General features: G+C 36.8%; 1 protein-coding gene across 1 annotated transcript in view; it reads right to left on the minus strand.

The window, feature by feature from the left end:
• LOC111186065 (bifunctional heparan sulfate N-deacetylase/N-sulfotransferase 3) overlaps positions 1–21,663 on the minus strand; it is a 140,239-nt gene that overhangs the window by 74,500 nt on the left and 44,076 nt on the right. The window contains exon 3 of the mRNA XM_022596263.3: positions 14,642–14,796. Within this exon, the coding sequence (XP_022451971.1) occupies positions 14,642–14,796 (155 nt within the window). The remainder of the gene's footprint in view (positions 1–14,641; positions 14,797–21,663) is intronic.

Consider the following 21,663-nt stretch of genomic DNA (forward strand, 5'->3'; position numbering starts at 1 on the left):
TGGCTGCATTGGGTCTTCGTTGCTGCACGTGGGCTTTCTCTAGCTGCGGTGAGTGGGGGCTACTCTTCGTTGTGGCGTGCAGGCCTCTCATTGCGGCAGCTTCTCTTGTTGTGGAGCACAGGCTCTAGGTGCGTGGACTTCAGTAGTTGTGGCATGTGGGCTCAGTAGTTGTGGCTCGCGGGCTCTAGAGCGCAGGCTCAGTAGTTGTGGCACACAGGCTTAGTTGCTCTGCGGCATGTGGGATCTTCCTGGACCAGGTATTGAACCTGCGTCCCCACATTGGCAGGCGGATTCTTAACCACTGCGCCACTCAGGGAAGCCCTGTAATGCTAAATTTTTGACTGATTATTCTCTTCCAGATTTTTAAATTTGAAATTAAGTACATTATTATTTTGGAATTGGGGGCAAAAAGTTTAAAAGAGTAGATATTTTAGCTTAAAAAGTTAATTCTCCTTATTCTTTTTATGAATCCTTGATTGAAACTAGCATCTTAGATCTAGGAACTCTGTAACCTATGTAAAAACTTCCCTAAAAAAGGAAGTGGACCAAAAAGACTAGGGAATATGGCTATTTACTATAAAATGTATGTTAAATACTTAGAACACAAGTGGGATTAATTATTCTCACAATTGAACTCTTCATCTCCACCTCTCAGCTCTACAAGAAATGCTCTTTCCCCAGGGTTCCTCCATGCCACTAAATGACGTATTATCAACCAACTAGTTGCCATATCAAAAAGACAGAGGCTATTCTTGACACCTGTTTCCTCATTCTCTCCTAAATCTAGTTCATTATCATGTCCTATCAGTATACCTCTAGTATAAATCTTAAATCCATCCACTTTTCTCCAGTTCTATCATCATCATCACCATCACCCTAATCCAATCTACCATTTTATCCCATGGCCTTCAAGCATAGGCTCCTAACCATTCTACCCATTTCCTCTCTTGCCTGCTTCCAGTCCATTCTCTACATAGCAGCCAGAGTAATACTTAAAAGACCCGAATATGACCATGTGACTTTCTACTCAAAATCCTTCCATGGTTTCCCCTTGCACTTAAGATAAAATACAAAATTCTTAGGGTGGTCATGAGCCTTGCATGGTATGACCGTGCTTCTCTCTCTTGCCTCATTTTGCACTACCCTCCACCTTTCATTGTATTTTAGTTACATTAATCTTTTCCCAAAACTCACCAAGCGATTTCCTACCTCAGCATCTTCCCATATGTGGTTGACCCAGACTGGAATTTCCCTACTCCAATTCTTCACTTAGATAAATTTGGCACCTCTTTTAGGTACTTTATTCTGTGATACCTTCAGAGAAGCCTCCACTGACAAGTCTCAGTGTAAATGAAGTCCACGTTAAGACTTCTCTTAGCAGCATTCGTTTTTCATGGTACAGCACAGTTTGTAAGTGAATATTGCTTCATATAATTGTTTTTTAATGTCTCTCTTCCTCATTAAACAATAAACTCCGTGAGTTCTGGGTTCTGTCTTATTCACTGCTATATGGCCAGTGCCTTGCCAACAATAAGCAGTCAACAAATATTAGTGAACAACTGTGTGAACTGATTCTGACTACCTTCCTCTCATTCTGATGTTCACTTTCTCAATTATCTCAAACTGTCAGTTCATCTGCAGAATGGACATATGGTAACTCACAGAGAAATTTAACATCTAGATAAGTAATACTTGAAAACACTTTTTGAGACTGTAGTTAAAAATGATTCAAGTGAAAAACAGACACTTATTATTATGAATTTATATTTAAATTATACTGTATAGAATTAAAAATTGCAAGATTTTCCTAAATTGTGTATTCAGACGTTACCACATGGAGAATGTGAAGATGACACAATTTTATCAAGCAAAGAGTGATATTTGATATTCAATAATGATATTCAAAATTTCTTAGAAAAACTTCCCCAAAACTAAAAAAAAAAAATTGGCATTTAGGTATTTGAGAAACACAGTAACTTCATTCCTGAAGAAATCATTGTTTTTTACTATCCTTGATAATATTTCTTTATTTAAATTCTTGCTAATTATCAAGAATGATACTTTACTTTAATATTTTTCTCTATTTCAATCTTTCTAAAGAGAACATTTTAAATTTACACTAATGACCTGAAGATTTGTTGCCTATTTCCATATTTCTCAGATTAGCAAGAATACAAACTAATGTAATTAAAAAAATGCACAGTGATAGGAAGTCAAACAGACATTCTATACCCTACAGTGGAAAAAATCTAAAACTTCATTACCACATAATTTCAAAATACTTCTAAATGCTTTCCTATAGTACATTTGGGTTAGAATGTCCCATTTCCTCAGTATGTAGAAGTTCATGCTTTGGTTAACTATCTCATAGTATTGAGAATTTACATTTACAATTAAAAATGGGCTTGCAATAAAGTTTCCCAATGTTTATATTGGTGGTATATTTTGGAGTTGTTTCTAGAAAAAATTGCTTTTTAAAAATAGATTTTTAAAGTGCCTTTCTTAAAAGCTGTGGCTGTTTGAGGTATTATTTCACGTAGAAAATAATACATTTTTCCAGATAATAGGAGCTTGTTTGGAGAGTGGAATTAGAACCTTTTCACTAAAAGACACATGCATACACATACACATATGCATGTACATAACATATACACACACAGTATGTGAAGAAAACAAATTTTTTTTTTTTTTTTTTTTTTTGCGGTACGCGGGCCTCTCACTGTTGTGGCCTCTCCCGTTGTGGAGCACAGGCTCCGGACACGCAGGCTCAGCGGCCATGGCTCACGGGCCCAGCCGCTCCGCGGCATGTGGGATCTTCCCGGACCGGGGCACGAACCCGTGTCCCCTGCATCGGCAAGTGGACTCTCAACCACTGCGCCACCAGGGAAGCCCAAGAAAACAAATTTATGAAACTATTCCCTTGAATTTGAGAAGCATTTTAAATCTTCTAAAGACTGTTTTCCTAAGGTAATACTAATGAGCCACACATGAATTTTATGAGAAACTGTGGGGCCTCTGGCACTTAAAGGAGTCCTATAGCAGTTGCTGTGACTCGGGAGAAGTAAGAAATGGCAGTGATGGTGACCCAATGTACCTAAAGTTACTATTTGAAGGAGTCTTACTTCCTTCTTCATCTAGGACAAAACCAGGCAAGTCAGGATTTATCTTTAGGTTAGGGAATTAGGTTTGGTACTGAATGCTAAGACTGTGAATATTAGAATATATTCCTGTGATAAATGGAAGTACTTCTGGCATGGTATGAAATGAAAGATCCTGAAAGAAATAATTACCTTAGTATAAGAATCTGACTTTTCATTTTTTTCAACTGTGAAATAAAGGGGCTGTACAAGTAGTCACTAAGATTCAGATTTAAAATTCTGTGTTTCTTTGACATAATCTTTGTGCTTTTAGAAGCAGTCATATTTGGATGCTAAATATAAATGCACTATTTTTAATCCATGATCCAATCTTAAAGTAACATGTGTACTTTTCTTCCTACATATTTAAGTAAGTGATAATGCTCTAAAATGTGATAGGCATATTTACATAAATTTGGTTAATATTTATAGAACTGGCCCCTAGATTTCTTTCTAGTTTTTTTTTTTTTTTTTAAACAGGGTGCTCTTTAATTCATAATATAAATTCTGTTTGCCAGCTGGTATGTGAAAAATCTGCAGTGATGATCATGTTGTTTTTAATAGATTTGGTTTAAGAGTTTAAAATCATCCTCTGTTGGCAGCTGTTGTATAATTAAAAAGCTGGCTGGTCTTCATCATCTCTGGTTGCTGGGAGGTAAGCCCTAAATCCTTTGAATTTTCTAAGTTATAAGAATGTCTTGTTATTCATGGTGGGTCCCTGAGACCAAAGATCTGAGTTTATGTTAACAAAATGACTCAGTTCAGAGTTTGGCCATGCCAGAAAGACCAACCATTCAATTAGAGAGTTGGGGCTTTGAGCTAGTTTATATCAGCCTGACCTCTAGGCAGGGGAGGAGAGTTGGAGATTGAGTTCAATCATGCAGTCAGTCAGTCATCATGTCTATGAAATGAAACTCCAATAAAAACACTGAACGTCAAGGCTGAGGCAAGCTTCCCTAGTTAGTGATATTCCTATGAGTCCAGAAGCCCCAGGAAGGTGATATTCTTTGTCTCACAGTTTGGATTTTAAAAAAACATGGCTACAGTAACAAAAGGTACAGAAGTCTTTGGATAAAGGTGTTAATAATGAGATCTTGTGAAACAGAATGTCATTACAGTAACTCATAAAACAGAAGTATGATCTTGTCACTCTGAAGTCAGTCAGATCTGGAGAAGAGTCTGTAGTGTTTGATTAACTATATAGTGAGAAAAGAATCTTATTTTTCCCATATTCAAAGAGATTCCGGGAGGGAGGGATGGATTGGGAGTTTGGGATTAGCAGATGCGGACTATTATACATAGGATGGATAAACAACAAGGTCCTATTGTATAGCACAGGGAACTATATTCAATATCCTGTGATAAACCATAGTGGAAAAGAATATGAAAAAGAATATATATGTGTATAACTGAGTCACTTTGCTGTACAGCAGAAATTAACACATTTTAAATCAACTATACTTCAATGAAAGTTTTTAAAAATGTAAAACAAAGTCAGACCCATGACAATAAATGATCAATATCTATCAGGGAATCTTGGGGATAGGGAACAGTTTAGTATCGTGGAGGAAGCACAAATTTAGAAGTCCTGGGCTCAGTCTCAGTGATGCCCTTCATTAGTTGTAGAACCTTGGGCAGGTTATACAACTTCACCAAACCTCAATTTCTTTATTTTCCAAGTAGCGGTAATAAAACAAATTATCTTACTGAGATGTAGAGAATGAAAGATATAAGCAACATTATAGGTCAAGTGCAATTTAATTTCCTTTCATCTTATTAATATTATTCTGTTATTGAAACAAGTAAAACACGGGAACAGAGGTAAACTAAGAATCCTTCTACCATCACTTCCAGCCCCTGCCAAAACTCAGGATTCTTATTTAAGAGAAGACATCCCTTAAAAGAAGACACACGGGACTTCCCTGGTGGCACAGTGGTTAAGAATCTGCCTGCCAATGCAGGGGACACGGGTTCCAGCCCTGCTCCAGGAAGATCCCACATGCCGGGGAGCAACTAAGCCCGTGCGCCACAACTACTGAGCCTGCGCTCTAGAGCCCGCGAGCCACAACTACTGAGCCCACGTGCCACAGCTACTGAAGCCCGTGTGCCTAGAGCCTGTGCTCTGCAATAAGAGAAGCCACCACAATGATAAGCCCCTCGCACCACAATGAAGAGTAGCCCTCTCTTGCTGCAGCTAGAGAAAGCCCGTGCGCAGCAATGAAGACCCAACACAGCCAAAACTAACTAACTAAATAAATAAATAAAAAAAAGATACACTCTCATTATCAGCCTTATCTAAAAAAAGTTTTACCAAACAGTATACATTTCTTCAGGAAAAAGTAATTGATATTATGTATAAAGTAGGAGCTATAAATATCCTTGGTGAGTCCTTTCCCCTTTGTAGACAAGTTCATTTGTATCATTTTTTTTTTTTGCAAATGAAACAACAAAGGATTAATCTCCAAAATATCATTTTTTAATAGACTCCTCATATAAGCGATATCATACAATATTTCACTTTGTCTGACTTACTTCACTCAGTATGACAATCTCTAGGTCCCCAAACTTATGGTTATGGGGTGGGGGTGGAGGGGGAGAAGGGATGGTTAGGGAGTTTGGGATTGACATGTACACACTGCTGTATTTAAACTGGATGACTAACAGGGACCTACTGTATAGCACAGGGAACTCTGCTCAACATTATGGAACAACCTGAATGGGAAAAAATTTGAAAAAGAATTAAAAAAATCCTTGGTGAGGGCTCCCCTGGTGGCGCAGTGGTTGAGAGTCCGCCTGCCGATGCAGGGGGCACGGGTTCGTGCCCCGGTCCAGGAAGATCCCACATGCCGCGGAGCAGCTGGGCCCGTGAGCCATGGCCGCTGAGCCTGTGCGTCCGGAGCCTGTGCTCCGCAACGGGAGAGGCCAAAGCAGTGAGAGGCCCGCGTACCGCAAAAAAAAAAAAAAAAAAAAAAACAACCTTGGTGAACCATAAATTTGATAAGGCCATAACAATGACATCAGCAAAAGCCCTTTCTTGACACTACATCTTCCCCTTCAAGTACTACCCCAAGTTAATAGCTGAATTATTTGAAGAACTTTAATGAAATTTAGTAAGCCAAATGCATTAAGAAATTCCAGAAACACGTGTAAAAACATCAAATTACTATGTTGTGTAACAGGAACTAAAATGGTGTTGTAGGTCAGTTATATTTCAAAAACAAACAAACTCATAGAAAAAGAGATCAGATTTGTAGTTACCAGATGTAGGGGATGGGCAGGAAAGTAGTTAAAAGGTACAAACTTCCAGTTACAAGCTAAAGGAAGTACTAGGTATATAATACACAACATGATAAATATATAATGAAAGTTGTTGAGACAATAAATCCTAGGAGTTCTGATCCCAAGGAAAAACATATTTTTTCTATTTCTTTAATTTTGCATCTATATGAGATGATGGATGTTAGCTCGCTGTGGTAATCATTTCATGATGTATCTAAGTCAGATCATTATGCTGCACACCTTAAACTTATACAGTGCTGTGTATCAATTATATCGGCAATAAAACTGGAAGAAAAAAAAAGAAGTTCCAGAAACGAAAGTTAAGCTAATAATTCAGTACCAATACAGAAAAAGGTTTACAAAAGGTATGTATACTCAGCTTTAACCTTCATTTTAACTTGTAACCTCGCAGAAAGAATTATTTCGGGGAGAGTGACAGATTTTCTTCTAGTCCTCGCTAATAATTATGTAGTTTATTTCAACTTAGTTTCATTTAACAGAGCATGCTGTTTTCCTCTCTTAGAGTTCCCTTCAAATTTTTGAATTATCCTCATATCTTTGTTGAGTGTCTCATAACTCAACACATCTCTAAAGGGTGTGCTTTTTTAAGAATACTCAAAAGAATTATGTAAACACTTGTACTTTGCACAGGCCAGGTTGATTTTTTTGAATTGCTAAAATTTCTTCAAGTAAACACATGAAGGAGTTTGTAGAAATGTAAAAAAATGAATCTATGAAGCTTTATTTTTTTATGCTGTAGCAAAATAACTGAAAATGAAATTATCTAGAGACATAGTGGAGGAATTGAAGGGTTTAGTCTAATCCAGCTTTCTCAGATTTTGAAGCCATGAGTTTAACATGGACCTTTGGGGTCCTTGAGAGGTAATAAACCTATAAACAATTCGGACACAGGCTCAAATTCCCAAAGTATTTGCAAACACATTTAATCTTTCTGAAAATATATAAAAGGTTGATTAGACTAGGAGTCTTTAAGTCTGCATGGTATTAATTTTAACTGAAGTAATATTACTGACAGAATAGAGAAGTTGATATTGATCTTTGCTTGTTATAACTATTAAATACCCTCTGGTATTTATAATAGCCATCAGGACAGTGATGTTGCACCATATTTGTGTGATGGTTGCACAAACACAAGAAATGACATGAATCATATAAACAGCGACTGAAAAGAAAAACATTGTAAAAGCCAGATTTTAATGTTCTGAATTTGTTTAAAAAATATAACTCTTCAGGAAGTAATATTCTGGTTGTGAGGTTTTTGTAACAGCAATCAATAGCAGTATCAGTGGCATGGCAACTTTCAATCACCCAAACCACGTTGGTTATGGGGGCTTTGGAACTTGACAGACCTGGGATCAAATCCTTTCTCCAGCTTTCACTGGCAAGGTGATTTTAAGAAAATTACATAAGCTCTCTGAGCCTCACTTTTTGCATTTTAAATATGGGAATAACTAGGCTCACAGGTGGTTGTGAGGATTAATTGAGGATAGATGCGTGGAAAGCACTAAGCACAATGTCTGGTAGATATCTGGAGTTCTCTTCCTACATTTCCTCTGGAGAGTCAAGACTCTTTCTCACTGAAATGCAAGGTTCTGTTTCATGTAGGGAAAACAGGATAACAGGATTTCAAGTTTCACAGTTTTCCCTGATCTGAGCATAAACTAAAGGAAAAGAATGCGGAATTGGGGAGACTAGTTTGCATGCTGCTGCAATGATCCAGATGTGGGATAAAAAATTTGGAAGTGGAGTGGGGTTGGAAAGTTTTGAAATGGAGTAGGATATGGTACAAAAGGAAGAATTCACAGAAACTACTGAATGATCGGGAACTTGGAGTGGAAGATACGAAAAAGCCAAAGCAGACACAAAGTTAGCAGTTGTGAGGATTTTACTTTCATTGATTGATTAATCATCTTCAGGGGTAACATTCAAAATATTTACCAGCCAGCATGCCATCCACTGATCAGTCAAGACCTGTTGCCAGCTGTAGAGCTGGAGCTGGATGTTGGAGACCACGAGCCAGGCCCCTTCAGTTGGGAGGTTTGCGACATGCGCCGGGAGGTTCTGAGGTGGTACTGGGGGTATTGACACTTTTCAATATTGTAATAACTGGCATTGACACACCAGTACTTTTCAGGTTAATATTAACCCTGATAATATATCCCTTAGTGTTCTCTTCTATTTCTTGCCCTCTCCAAGTTCCTTCAGATATTCTTTTTGTGAAGTAAATTACATACTTCACCATATTGGCCATCCTGCTCTGAACAATGGCTAGTGTCTTTCTTAACTGTGCAGTTTGCATTAGTCCAGAAGTGGTCTAGCAGCTCAGACTAGACTTTGTGCATCCTGAGTTGAGCTCTATTTCTATTAGGACCATTAGAATTATACTTTGTTTTCTGTATCAATAAAATGAAAATCTAATGTCCCTTTTTTATAAAGTGCTTCTCTGAAGTAAAAATGATAACATTCATTCATTCTCTAGCTGGCAAGCAAACTAATCAAAGGATTATTATACATTCCTTAAGCCAGCAAGTCTTTCAATATATTTTAAATTATATTTGATACTATAATCTTTATTTCCATTTTAGAAAAGTTAATGTGCTCACTCACCTAAAGAGTTGCATAACTGATACTAGACATTTCAGCTAATGTAAATTAGTGGGTTCTGCTGAACTTGGAAAAGATGGGGGAAAAGGACACTGTTTGAAAGAATAATGATAATACAATCAAAAAGTACAATCCTGGGCAAGATTTTATGTTTTCAGGATCGGGAACATTGTTTCACTACTACCAATTTTTTTTATTTTTTTTATTTTTTTGCAGTACGCGGGACTCTCACTGTTTTGTCCTCTCTCCCGTTGTGGAGCACAGGCTCCGGACGCACAGGCTCAGCGGCCATGGCTCACGGGCCCAGCCGCTCCGCGGCATGTGGGATCTTCCCGGACTGGGGCACGAACCCGTGTCCCTTGCATCGGCAGGCGGACTCTCAACCACTGCGCCACCAGGGAAGCCCAAGAATTTTTTTTTTTTTTTTTTTTCTGTACGCGGGCCTCTCACTGTTGTGGCCTCTCCCATTGCGGAGCACAGGCTCCGGACGCGCAGGCTCAGCGGCCATGGCTCACGGGCCCAGCCGCTCCGCGGCATGTGGGATCTTCCTGGACCGGGGCACGAACCCGTGTCCCCTGCATCGGCAGGCGGACTCTCAACCACTGCACCACCAGGGAAGCCCCACTACTACCAATTTTAATGGTATTGTCTGTAAACAGTGCTAAGCATCATTGATATTGGCAATGAGTTCTATGATAAAATTTCTACTAATTATTTTATCTCTAAAAATTAAACTACCATAATTCACTAAAATGTAAATCCAGTTCTCCAACTGAGAGTATATATACTTATGATATTTTTTGAGGTTTAAATGCAATAAGGTACTTTATTTTTCCAATGGAATTTTAAAAACTGTATAATAGATATTTCTACTGTGTTGTAGGTCAATAATTAACATTACAATCTTTGCCTCAAAAATGGTACCTTTCAAAAAAAATCCCGTTGAAATTTCATTTTAATTAGTGAATTAGCCCATATTTGATAACTAAAAATATTTTTCTAATCAACCTCTAAAGCTGTATTTCCTGATGGCTGTAATCATCAAATGCAAGTTTGCTTAAAGGATTTGTTTGACCTTCCACAGTAAGCAATTAAACAGAGCTTTCAAAGTAAATTAAAACAGACATTAAATTCCCTTGTGAGACAGAAGTGTCCACATTGTGCAAAAGGATTAATAGGTCAGATGTGTTTGCTAAAACTCAATGAAAATAGCAGGTGTTTGGCTGTAGATGGTGACAGAGAAGGCCCAACCAAAGAGTCTTACATCAGAGTCTCAGATTCTCTGAGCTGGAAAAGTATTTAAGTGTCCTCTAACTCAATCACTCATGTGAATATTACATTTTATCCATGGCCTCTAGTCTTGTGTGAACACCCAGTTGCTTCTTTGTATGTCTTTCAGTTCCTTCATTGGGAAACACGCATGCTCATCTTTAAATTTAGAGCTTCCGAGCTGGTGGAAAAAAGCAGAACGTGACCCAATTTAGAAATGCAATATCAGCACAATACTGCTGGTTCTTAGATCTAGTGAGACGAGAGTTGAGGCAGAATTCCTCCAAAATAGTTTCTTTGAATAAGAGTAGACTCTATATCCATACATGATAAATGATAGTCATGTGGAAAGTTCCTCAGATTCAGTTGTTTGTCTCCCTTCCCAACATTGTAGAACCTCTGCCTACTGTAGGGAACCTTTGGGAACCTAAGGGAAAAGTTGCCCTATTAGTTCCACCTCTAGCGCTCAATTCCTCTTATGTTAGCAGAATTACCAGATACCCCCTTGGATTACCAGGCAAAAGAGAAATCTAGACTTACATGTGTGAATTGGTTTGGAAGTCTACTGAGGAAACTTGGAGATCACAATTTATGCAATTTTAGAAAACCAGGATTTCTCGGGTTTTCTGTTTGTTTCGGCTGCGCCACGTGCCCTGTAGGATCTTAATTCCCCCGACTAGGGATGGAACCCGCACCCCCTGCAGTGGAAGCATGGAGTCTTAACCACTGGACCTCCAGGGAAGTCCCCAGGATTTCTGGTTTTAAATTCTACGACTAGTGAGCTTTATCATCATGAGTGTGTCACTGTATTTCTCTGACTTTTCAGTTTTCTTCTCTATAGTGTGAGAATAAATATACTTACAATTCAGGGTTGCTGTAAGAATTAAAGGAAATAATACAGAATATATAAAAAAAGAAAATAAAACACTTGAACTTTTCTTATTACATCTTTAAATTTAGCAGCAAAGCAGCTTTGTAACCCTAATGCCTTAGTGGGAAGTAAAAGAGTTAACACGCATTAGAAAATGTGTAGAATTCACATGAACCAAATGTCTTTCCAGTACAAAATAAGCTTTTAAACTTGAGGATTTTTGTCCCTTTTACCTGTCACTCTAAACACCTCAGGAACCTAGGTAAAAACTGAAGATGGCAATTTTATGATACTGAATAGAATGATAATAAAAACAACAGCTGTTATCTACTGAATGTGTGTTAGGTACTAACCACTGTTCCCAAATGCTTCTGTTCTCTTTCACGTTGTTATGGCTGGGGAGGGACTGACCCTGGATTCAACCTCTTTTCATGTGTGTCCTCTCCTGACGAAAAAGCAGACCAGTTCTGTATTTGATTAAACTTTTATGAATGTTCTCTACTGCCTCAAGGACCATAATTTGGGTTGTCAACCTGAAGCTAGGAATGACATTTTTAAGAAATATCCTCTGCTTGGCACTTGAGGTTAAGAATGACTAAATTTCAATTTTGAATTATTCTTTCAATTCATGATGCTCTGTAGTTGAGAATTCCAAAAAATGTATAACTCCTGTGCATCGGTTCTTACTGTATGTACTTTCAAGTATTTACGTTTGTTAGGTATAACCATAATATTGGCATGCATTGATTCATTCATCCAAGTCATAATAGAATACCATTATTTTAGATAATGTTCTATTTTCAGGAGAATATAACAGTGAATGTCATGTCTTTCATCAAATCTGCCTTGATAAACTGTTTCTTTGAAGGCTACCTAAACAACAATAACAACAAACCTAAAAATATTCCTCCTCACTTCTTAGTTTATCTTTTATTGGTACGTTCTTTTACTTTATGTATTTTCTTCTTTTACAAATTCCTCTCTTTCTCCACAGATTTAAAAATAAACTACAAAGTAATTTTCTTCTCCACATCCTCTCTTGCTGATTAATGTTGCTAATATTGGCAGTCTTTTAGACTTCTGAAGATCATAGAATTAATGTTTGCTGCATTGAGGGGATTTTTAGTGCTCTGTATTACACACTGTGGCAATGTTTACCCACTTTTACATGCTGTTTACTATTCCTGTTTATACTTTTGGTGAAAAAATACTGGCTCTCCATCTCACAGGAGTTTGCAAATACTGTCAAAATATATACATAATATTAGCATGTAGGACACTATTCTTGCTTTCTTGACAAAATATCAATGCCTGGCAAAGGTATACTTGAAGCTGTCTATTTTGGGGAATAGACTGAAGTTAAAAGGTAAGTATGAGCTCCTGATACTACCCGTAAGTATTTGGTCTTCTATATCCTCATGGGAAAAGCAATATATTTTATAAATTCTAACCTTTTCTTGTACAAATTTGAGTAAGGTATCATGTGTTTCAACTAAAACATCTTGGGGCTTTAGAAGTTTATGTAGAATACATTCCATGATAAGTGGGCAAGTGGGCATCAGTACTTTCTTAAATTCTGATTAGCCAAAAAAACTAATAGCTAACATGGCTGGGTGGCCAGCCAAGGGAGATGTAACACGTGCTCTTGTTTCCACAGAGTACAGCCACAATCTCTCTATGCCATTTTAGAGTATAAATATGTTAAGGGCAGGTATGTATGGAATTAGTATATCTTCAGGGTTTAGGAACTATAACATTAGGAAAGGCGTATATGTGTAGGAAATCTCAAAATTGAGCAGATTATACTTCAAATCAGTCATTTCTAGTTTTGGGGTCAGGACTTCGAATCTCTAGAAAAACATTTTCTGTCTGTCAATGGAGTGGTTATATTTTAGAATTTTCCAACTCATATCCAAATTAACCAGTGTAGTGTATTTTAATTATTTTGTACCCTAGGTTTAGTCTACATTTAGTAGAATTTACCTAGAAACATGATTTGATGGTTTTAGATTTATTAACAACATAATCTGTGAACATTGTAATGTAAGTTTTGGGGTTTGCAAATAAGAGAAATGCTGTAATAAATAAAGATATATTACACTTCACTTGCTTTTTGAGTGGTAATTTCTGCTGCCTTGATCACTTATACTACGCATACTCACGGAGTACGTTTATGAGCTAGGAACTGTGATAGACAGAATATAGTTCCTGCCCCCCAAAGTACTCCCTGCCCGGGGAGGGAGAATGCTGGGTAAATAAACAATTACTTGTCTGGACTCCCTCCACATGTTTGTGTGCCCATTAGAATAATTCATAGAAACAAAGATAAAACATCCTCCCCACCCCAAACATAAGCCTTATTGGCTTGTTAATCACTGTATACTGTCTCCGCTCATCACAAGCACATTTTACAATGTACTGTATGTATTAGAGCTTTTACTGTAAATTCCCCTGTCCAGAATCAGAATCCCTATAGTATAAAACAGTGTATCCTGCTCAGTCAAGTGAATGTTCCATCCTATATTACAGGTATGTGATGTCTCTGAAATAGTTTTCTTCCCAATTCTGTTGCCTTTCTGGATCGACTCTTCATTACCTCATACCCACAATATGGTCTCCTAGCTGGTGTTTTCCCTCAGCCTCATTTAACTACAAATTCTCCCTGATGCTTAAATCTTATTCTTATTTCAGAGTGTACCTAAACTCCTATTTGCACAACATTTCCCTGGGCACTCCCAGTGACACTTACTTCTCTGAACTGTAGGTTTTATGTCTACACGGTTTGGTACTAGGTCCTGGAATATCTCATTTTATGGAGACTTTTTTAAAAGATTGAACTATAGTTGATTTACAATGTTGTGTTAGTTTCTGGTGTACAGCAAAGTGATTCAATTATACATATATATACACATATTCTTTTTCATATTCTTTTCTGTTATGGTTAATTACAGGATATTGAATATAGTTCCCTGTGTTATACAGTAAAACCTTGTTGTTTATCTATTTTATATATAGTAGTTTGTATCTGCTAATCCCAAACTCCTACTTTATCCCTCCCCCATCCCCTTTGGTAACCATAAGTTTGCTTTCTATGTGGAGACTTGTTTTATGTGTATATTTTTCTTTTGCAGTGCAGCAGGAAGCTCCTTCTGGATGGGAACCATCTTTTATGAGCTGTGACCATAATGTCATGAAACTGAGTCCTGTGAGTGTCTTGCGAAGTTCCTTTTAAAGTAGACCCCCTCAAAGCATTAAGCATAGTGATGAGCACCCAATACAAAGTCAAAAGTCACATACTGAAAGGATGCACTACCAAATTGTTCTAATGATCACATAGAAAAGCCTGCTTAAAAAGTGCCAATATGCCAAAAACCTCTAAGACATTCTCAGTATAAAAAGCTGGTCATTTCTGTAGTCAGTGCACATTAGTTCAATGTAGTGTTCAAAGTGAGTTACTTACTAAGGCAAATTTTTTGTTAAGAATCATCTGCTCCACCAAAGATGACTCATTATGGAAGAGGTGGGGCTGCATGTGGCTCCACATATGTGGAAACCACCAGAACTCATCCACAGACCTCAAAAGACAGTCATCCCCTTCATCTTCCTCTTCAGTTCCTTGGGTGGGGGGGGGGAGAGGAGAAAGATTATTCAATTAATTTTAGTTATACTGATTGCCTGTTTATCTGTATATCTATCTGTCCATCCACCCATCCGTCCGTGAATCTAATTATGTAATCGTATATATATATTTAGAAGGTACCATTTATACTATCTTAGATACATATAAGACTTGGAACATGAAATGTAACAAAGGAAAATCTGTTACTTGGGGAAAAACCAGAGACTGTGATACAACTCCTTTTAAAGTTTTAAAACATGAGACATGGATATAAAATCACTGCAAGATGGAAGTACACAACCATTCCAAAGGACTTTAGAACTTCTAACGTTTAGGATATTTAAATAATTTGCAGTTTGGAGAGAATGGGGGATAAGTCGGGAATGTAGTCAAGGGAATACGAGTGAGGAAATGTGCAGCAGAGCTCTAATGGTTGATCATTAGACATGAGTTGTGACACAACAATTGCAACAAAATAATTCCATAATTTATTTGGGTTACTCCTTAAGTCTGAGAAGAAGGTACTCAGTACATATTTAGTGAAAACTAAGGCATAAAAAGGAGAAAAAAGGGAAATGTAGGAATTATTATTGAGAAAATGAGAGAAAACTGAAGGAAAGAGAAAGCAAAGACAGTGATAGAAAGAAGGTGAGAAGTGGTGAAGTCACTGTAAAACAATCCAAGTACCACCCCGCTCCTTGGTGCTACTTATATTCCTCATGTCTGCCCTTTCTCTCCAGTTCTTGGAAGCAAACTTTCCATCAAGAGACCTCTGTTTCCTTGAGAGTCAGCTTTGTTGTTGTTCCTCTGATTTTTCGTATTTGAGCTTGTTTTAATTCCTCCATTTTCCACGACCTGCTGTTTAGCTGAGTGTGAGAAATTACACAGTTCTCTAACTTATGTGAGGGGGTAGGAGTCTCTTTTTGTATTTCCCCAGGCAGAGTTTCTTTAATAAAGCATGAAATGAGAGCAGTGTAAGGTGCCTGTCCTGGCATATCATAAAATGATATTAATCATCACAAAATCATGCAGCCACACTTTAATTTCAGCCACAACACTGGATCCAGTAAGGTCCTAGAACAGGGGTTTCTTCAAATGATGTCCCTTCTTTGTGGAGAAAAAAACCTCCTCTCATATTTTCAATAACAGTTCTGATGTGACTGGTTCTGATAGGGCGCTAGGGGCTAAAGATGGAGGATCGACTGCTTCCCCGGCTCAGCCAACCGAGCCGGTGCTTGTTACCACTCTTCTTTCCTTTAATTTTCCAAGAGAAGGAAGGCAGAGCCTATTGATAGGAAAAGAATCAGATCCTATGATTTACTGTGCAGTGAAGGAGACCAAAGATAAAGGTGTAGCATGAGGCTGTAAGGTTGCTCCACTGTACGCAGGAAGAACAGAATTAGTGACATAGACTGAGTGGAATAAAACAATCTTTCAACAAGGAAAGTCTTCAATTTCACTTTCATATACTTAAGTAGCAATACTCTGCTGATATGAAGGAACTTTTTCTCTCTCTGTAAAGGGCATCTTTAACTTGAATCTGTTTTATTTCCCTTATTTTTTCCTCTTCATCATACACTCATGTTACCACAGTATAGTTGAACAAGTATAGCCTTTTGAGTCAGAAATTTTTAGTTTATTTGTAGTTTCCAACACATTTGAGTTGTGTGATTGTGGGCAAGTCACATAACCCCTTTAATATTGGTATTCACGTAGGCAAAACATACGGATAGCAATACCTATTTTATTCTATTTGGGAGGAAGTGTCTATACAGTCCTGGCACATACTGGGTAACCTAAAATGCCCATGTCTTTCCCTCCTGTATTTCTTGCTCCTGTTCTTCTACATGTCTCTGTGAGGTTTTTTTTTTTTTTTCACTATAATACTGTATGGGGGGGGCACTGACATGAGTGTTATGTGGCAGAGGGGACACTGTATTTAAGAATGTAAGAACTAGGCTTCCCTGGTGGCGCAGTGGTTGAGAGTCCGCCTGCCTATGCAGGGGACACGGGTTCGTGCCCCCGTCCGGGAAGATCCCACATGCCACGGAGCGGCTGGGCCCGTGAGCCATGGCCGCTGATCCTGCGCGCCTGTGCTTCGCAATGGGAGAGGCCACAACAGTGACAGTGAGAGGCCCGCGTACCGCAAAAAAAAAAAAAAAAAAAAAAAAGAATGTAAGAACTGATCAAGCCATTATATTAACTGACTGGCCTGATAAACGAGTCACCCACATCGAGCATTCTTGGGGCTTCTGAGTGATTATCTTACAGCTCTGGGAAGCAATCTAGAGAGGAATGCAAAGGAATAGGAAAATGGAGGTAGGGGCTTAGAATATCTGATGACCCCAATCATGGCGAAGTCTTGCGTCCTGCTACCTTTCAGGTGATAAATAAGGCGGCCCTGGTAAAGAAATATTAGCTATGTGCGACTGGTGATGCTTAAATACATGTTGGGGTTTTTTTGTTGTTGTTGTTTTGTTTTTACATAAGGATTATGTCATTTGGTTTCCCTGCAATTAAACATCTCTACTTACATACTCTCCTCCTGTTTAACATTTTGTATGTCCTCAGGACACCATATTAGTTAAGATTACAGTCAGTTACTTGTTGCAGTTTTAATTTCCCATACTGAAAATAGGCAGATGTCTCTTGGGGTTTCCCAGTAATCAGTTCATTTCTGATTTCCACCTCCCCTGGGAAAAGTGAGCTGAGATTTCCTAGTTTATGAAAAGTCATCCTTCCTACTACCTTTAATCTCTATTTCCCGTCTCCTATAACTCCTATCTTTCCCTGCATCCTTCTTCTTATCTCTTTATTCATTTTTCTAGTTGGCCTTTACCCAAAGTTTATTTATGAGGACAGCACAACAGATTTCAGAATTCTTTGGAAAGATTGCTCAGGTATTTGGTGTCCTTTCCTGCATATCATGGTGAAATCTGCTATTAAAATATTCATACATTTTAATCATGCAAGAGTCAGACAAACAATGTCTGCCCTCTGACAGACATATAAAATCATAGTAGGCATAATTGTATGCCTTTCCTTTTTTCTTTATAACTCTCTCTTATCTGATTTCCTTTAATCCTACTTTGGGGATGTTTTACATCAGAATTAATTATATTGAGAACAAGTGTCTGTTGCCTAACACTTTAAACATCATGATAAAAAAGTTGAAACATAGTTATTCATGGTTGGATTGTACTGGCCTCTTGCTACTCCTTTATTCCTCCACTTTACACACTTTTGCCAGAACTGGAGAGAGAAGAACTAGATGTCAAATTCCTCAATTTTAAGTGTCATTTCTTAAGTTGTTACAAAACTACACTGAAATTTTACAGTTAATGCAAATTATTATTTTATATCTATTTAAATAACATGTCTCTTCAGTATTTTATCTGTAGTATTTCCTACTCTGATATTATATTAAAAACCATTATTGATTGAGACTGTCTTAAGTGTTTTTCAAGTATAGTCTCATTTAATTCTCACTACAACCCTATGCGCTAGGGGCTACTGCTAACGCCATTTTATAGATAAGGAAATTGATATTTGGAGAGGCAAAGTAATTTGTCACAAGTCACTGGGAATACTGGGATAGAACCTGAATTCAGAACCTGAAATCTAACCCAGATTATACAACTCTAAATTCAGGACCCTTAACCATCATTCACTGACCAAATGTGGAGTTTAGAAATAAGATTAGCATTTACTAATTCATGTAACATTGCTCTTCACATTGTTAATTAATTCTGTGATAGAATTTACAAATACTATTGGTTCTCAGTGATTTGGGAAAATATACAAACCTAAAGAACCTATAGATAAGGGGAAGGAACCTTTTGCCATTCAGCTTCCTTAATCAAGGATTGCCAATTAAATGATAAAAACCCATTTTTTTTTTCTAATACATAAGACTTGGGCTCTGACTGACCTTAAGAGTATTTTTTGACACTTAAGTAGCTATATGACCCTGGGCCCCTCTAAGTTTCTATGTTATTATCTAGAAAACAAGGTAACACATTCTTTAACTCCTAGGATTCAATGAAAAGGTACATGAAAAGTGCTTAGCTAAGTACCTAGAATATTGCGCTGCTCACTAAAAGGGAACTATAATTTTTATTCTTTCATCTCTCTATTTCTCACAAAATGCACAAATTTTTCAAAAAGTAAAGTACATCAAACAAGATGAAACGCTCTCCTGAAATGAAGTCTTACTAGTATGACAGTGCTGTTTTTCTCCTTCCCTTAAAGACTGAATAAAATAGAATTTTTAATAGAAAAAGGAGTTACTCATTTAGAAAGGAAGGCTGTGTAATTCAATTAAACTTTACAATATTTAATTTTTGAAGGATTCAGAGTATTAAATTTTATATCTGTTCCCATTGAAAACTGATTTTACTGGTTTTAGACAAGCCTAGCTAAGTTTTTGTGGAAGCTTGCAGGTCTTATACAGACAACAAAACTCGTTCAAGCCTTTTCCTTAGATTCCGCCTGTGTTCTACTGTTTCTGGCTTAGAGAGAGGATATACCTACTGTGAGCTGTGGGAAGTACACAAGTAAGGAAAGAGGTCAAATCTTTCAGAAACAAGAATGAAGGAGAGCCACTGGCTACAGTCATTCTTTAGCATTCATCACTGGGCAAAAAACTGAGTTGCCAGGAGTGCTTTATTATATTTCTATTATGTTTGGGAAAAAGTTTTAATTATTCTTAATATTTAGAGTGATTTTCTTTCATAACACAACATGGTCAAATTTTATTCTCTGACCTTGTTCCATATAAATACTAATAGTTAAAATAAAGGTAACTTTATTTTCTTTCAATCATTTATTCATTAATTCATTTTTTTTTCAATAGGCACTGTCCTACTTGCTGGTGTTACAGCAGTAAAGTCTTTGTAGAGTGTTCATTTTAGTGAGGGAAGAAAGACAACAGATAATTTAAAAATAAAGTACATTCAACATCCATTCATAATAAAACATTAGAAATCTAGGAATAGAAGGGAGCTTTCTTAAGCTAATAAAGACTTTCTATAAAACTGTCCATTGAAAGAATTCCCCTCAAGAACAGGAAGAAAACTACTGAAGGATTTCCCCTGAGGTCAGGAACAAGATATGAGTGTTACTATCACCATCTTTAATGTTTATGGGAGATCCAAGCTAGTGCAATAGGCAAGGAAAAGAAAAAGAATTCATAAAGCTTAGAAAGGAAGAAATAAAATTTTTACTATTCAAAAATTATATGACTGAATAGGTAGAAAATCCAAAAGAATCTATAAACTATAAAATTAATAAGTGAATGTAGCAAGGTTGCTAAATACAAGATCAGTACACAAAATCAATTATATTATTATTATTATACTATCAAAAGAGAAATGGAAAACTTTAAAAAAGACACCATTTACTACTGCATCAAAAACCCCACCAAGGAATTAATATAAAAACAATAAAGTTGTATGAAGTGTAGTTAACAAGGACCTAAATGTGTTCAAAATAGGAAGACTCAATATTTAGGATAGCAATTCTCCCCAAACTAATTAATAGATTTAATGTAATTTAAATAAAAATTTAAGGTTTTAAATTTAAATAAAAATTTAAAAAATTTAAATAAAAATTTGAGGTTCTTTGTAGATATTGGTAAGCTGATTTTAAAATTTACATAAAAATGCAAAGGACCAAGAATTGCCAAGGCAATCTTGAAGAAGATGAACAAACTTAGAGGACTTATAATAGCAGATATTAAAATTAATTATAAAGTTACAGTAAATAAGACAGTATGATGACACAAATGGAACCAATGGACAGGAGAGTACAGAAACAGAGTCCACATATATATGGTCATCTAATTTGTGACAATGATGATACCATGGGACAGTGAGAAAAGGATGGTCTTTTCAATACTTGGTACCAACTTGACATGTTTATGGAAAAAAAGAAGGTATCTTGGCCCTTATCTCACACATACACAAAAATCAATTCCAGATGGATCTCAGATAGATACATTTTAAGCATGTAGGAACATATTTTCATGATCTTGTGGCATGCAGAGATGTCTTTAAAAAGACACAAAAAAGGAAAAAAAAAGATAAATTGGACTACATTAAGATGTTTGTTCATCAAAAAAGACCAGTAGGAATGTAAAAAAGATAAACCACACATTAGGAGAAAGTATTTGCAACACAGATAAGGGACAAAGGGCTCATTAAGAGTATATAACGAATTTCTACAAATCAATAAGTAAAAGCAGAAAACTCAATAAAAAAAACCCACTGAGGTATTTCAAAACAGAAGATATCCAAATGGTCAATAAATATATGAAAGAAGCTCAGTTTCACTACTTAGTGAAATGTACATTTAAGTCATACATAATATGATATCTCTACTGCCCACCAGAAAGGCTAAAGTTAAAAAGACAAATAATATTAAATACTGGTGAGAATGTAGAGCAACAGGAAAACTTACATACTGTTGGAAATAAAAACTGGTACAACCACTCTGAAAATCTGTTTGGCATTTTCTACTAAAGCTGATCATAAATGTACCACATAACTAGCAATTCTACTCCTGGTTGATAACCAACAGAAAAGAATACATATGTCCTCTGAAGGACAGGTACAAAAATGTTCTTAACACAACTATGCAAAAAAAAGCCAAAGACTGGAAACAACCCAACCATCCACATTGGAGGAATGGAATAAAGAAATTCTGGTAAATTCAAAAAATGGAATACTACAGAACAATGACAATGAAAAAATTACAACTATACACAATGATGTCTGCAAAGCCAAAATAATGTTGAACAAAACAAGCTGTATATAGAAGAGTCCATACTATATGATTCCTTTTATACATATCTCAAAGCCAGG

The sequence above is a fragment of the Delphinapterus leucas genome, chromosome 5 (assembly GCF_059928025.1).
Source record: "Delphinapterus leucas isolate spDelLeu-1000000601 "Yukka" chromosome 5, BTC_Dleu_Yukka2, whole genome shotgun sequence".
NCBI classification, from domain to species: domain Eukaryota; kingdom Metazoa; phylum Chordata; class Mammalia; order Artiodactyla; family Monodontidae; genus Delphinapterus; species Delphinapterus leucas.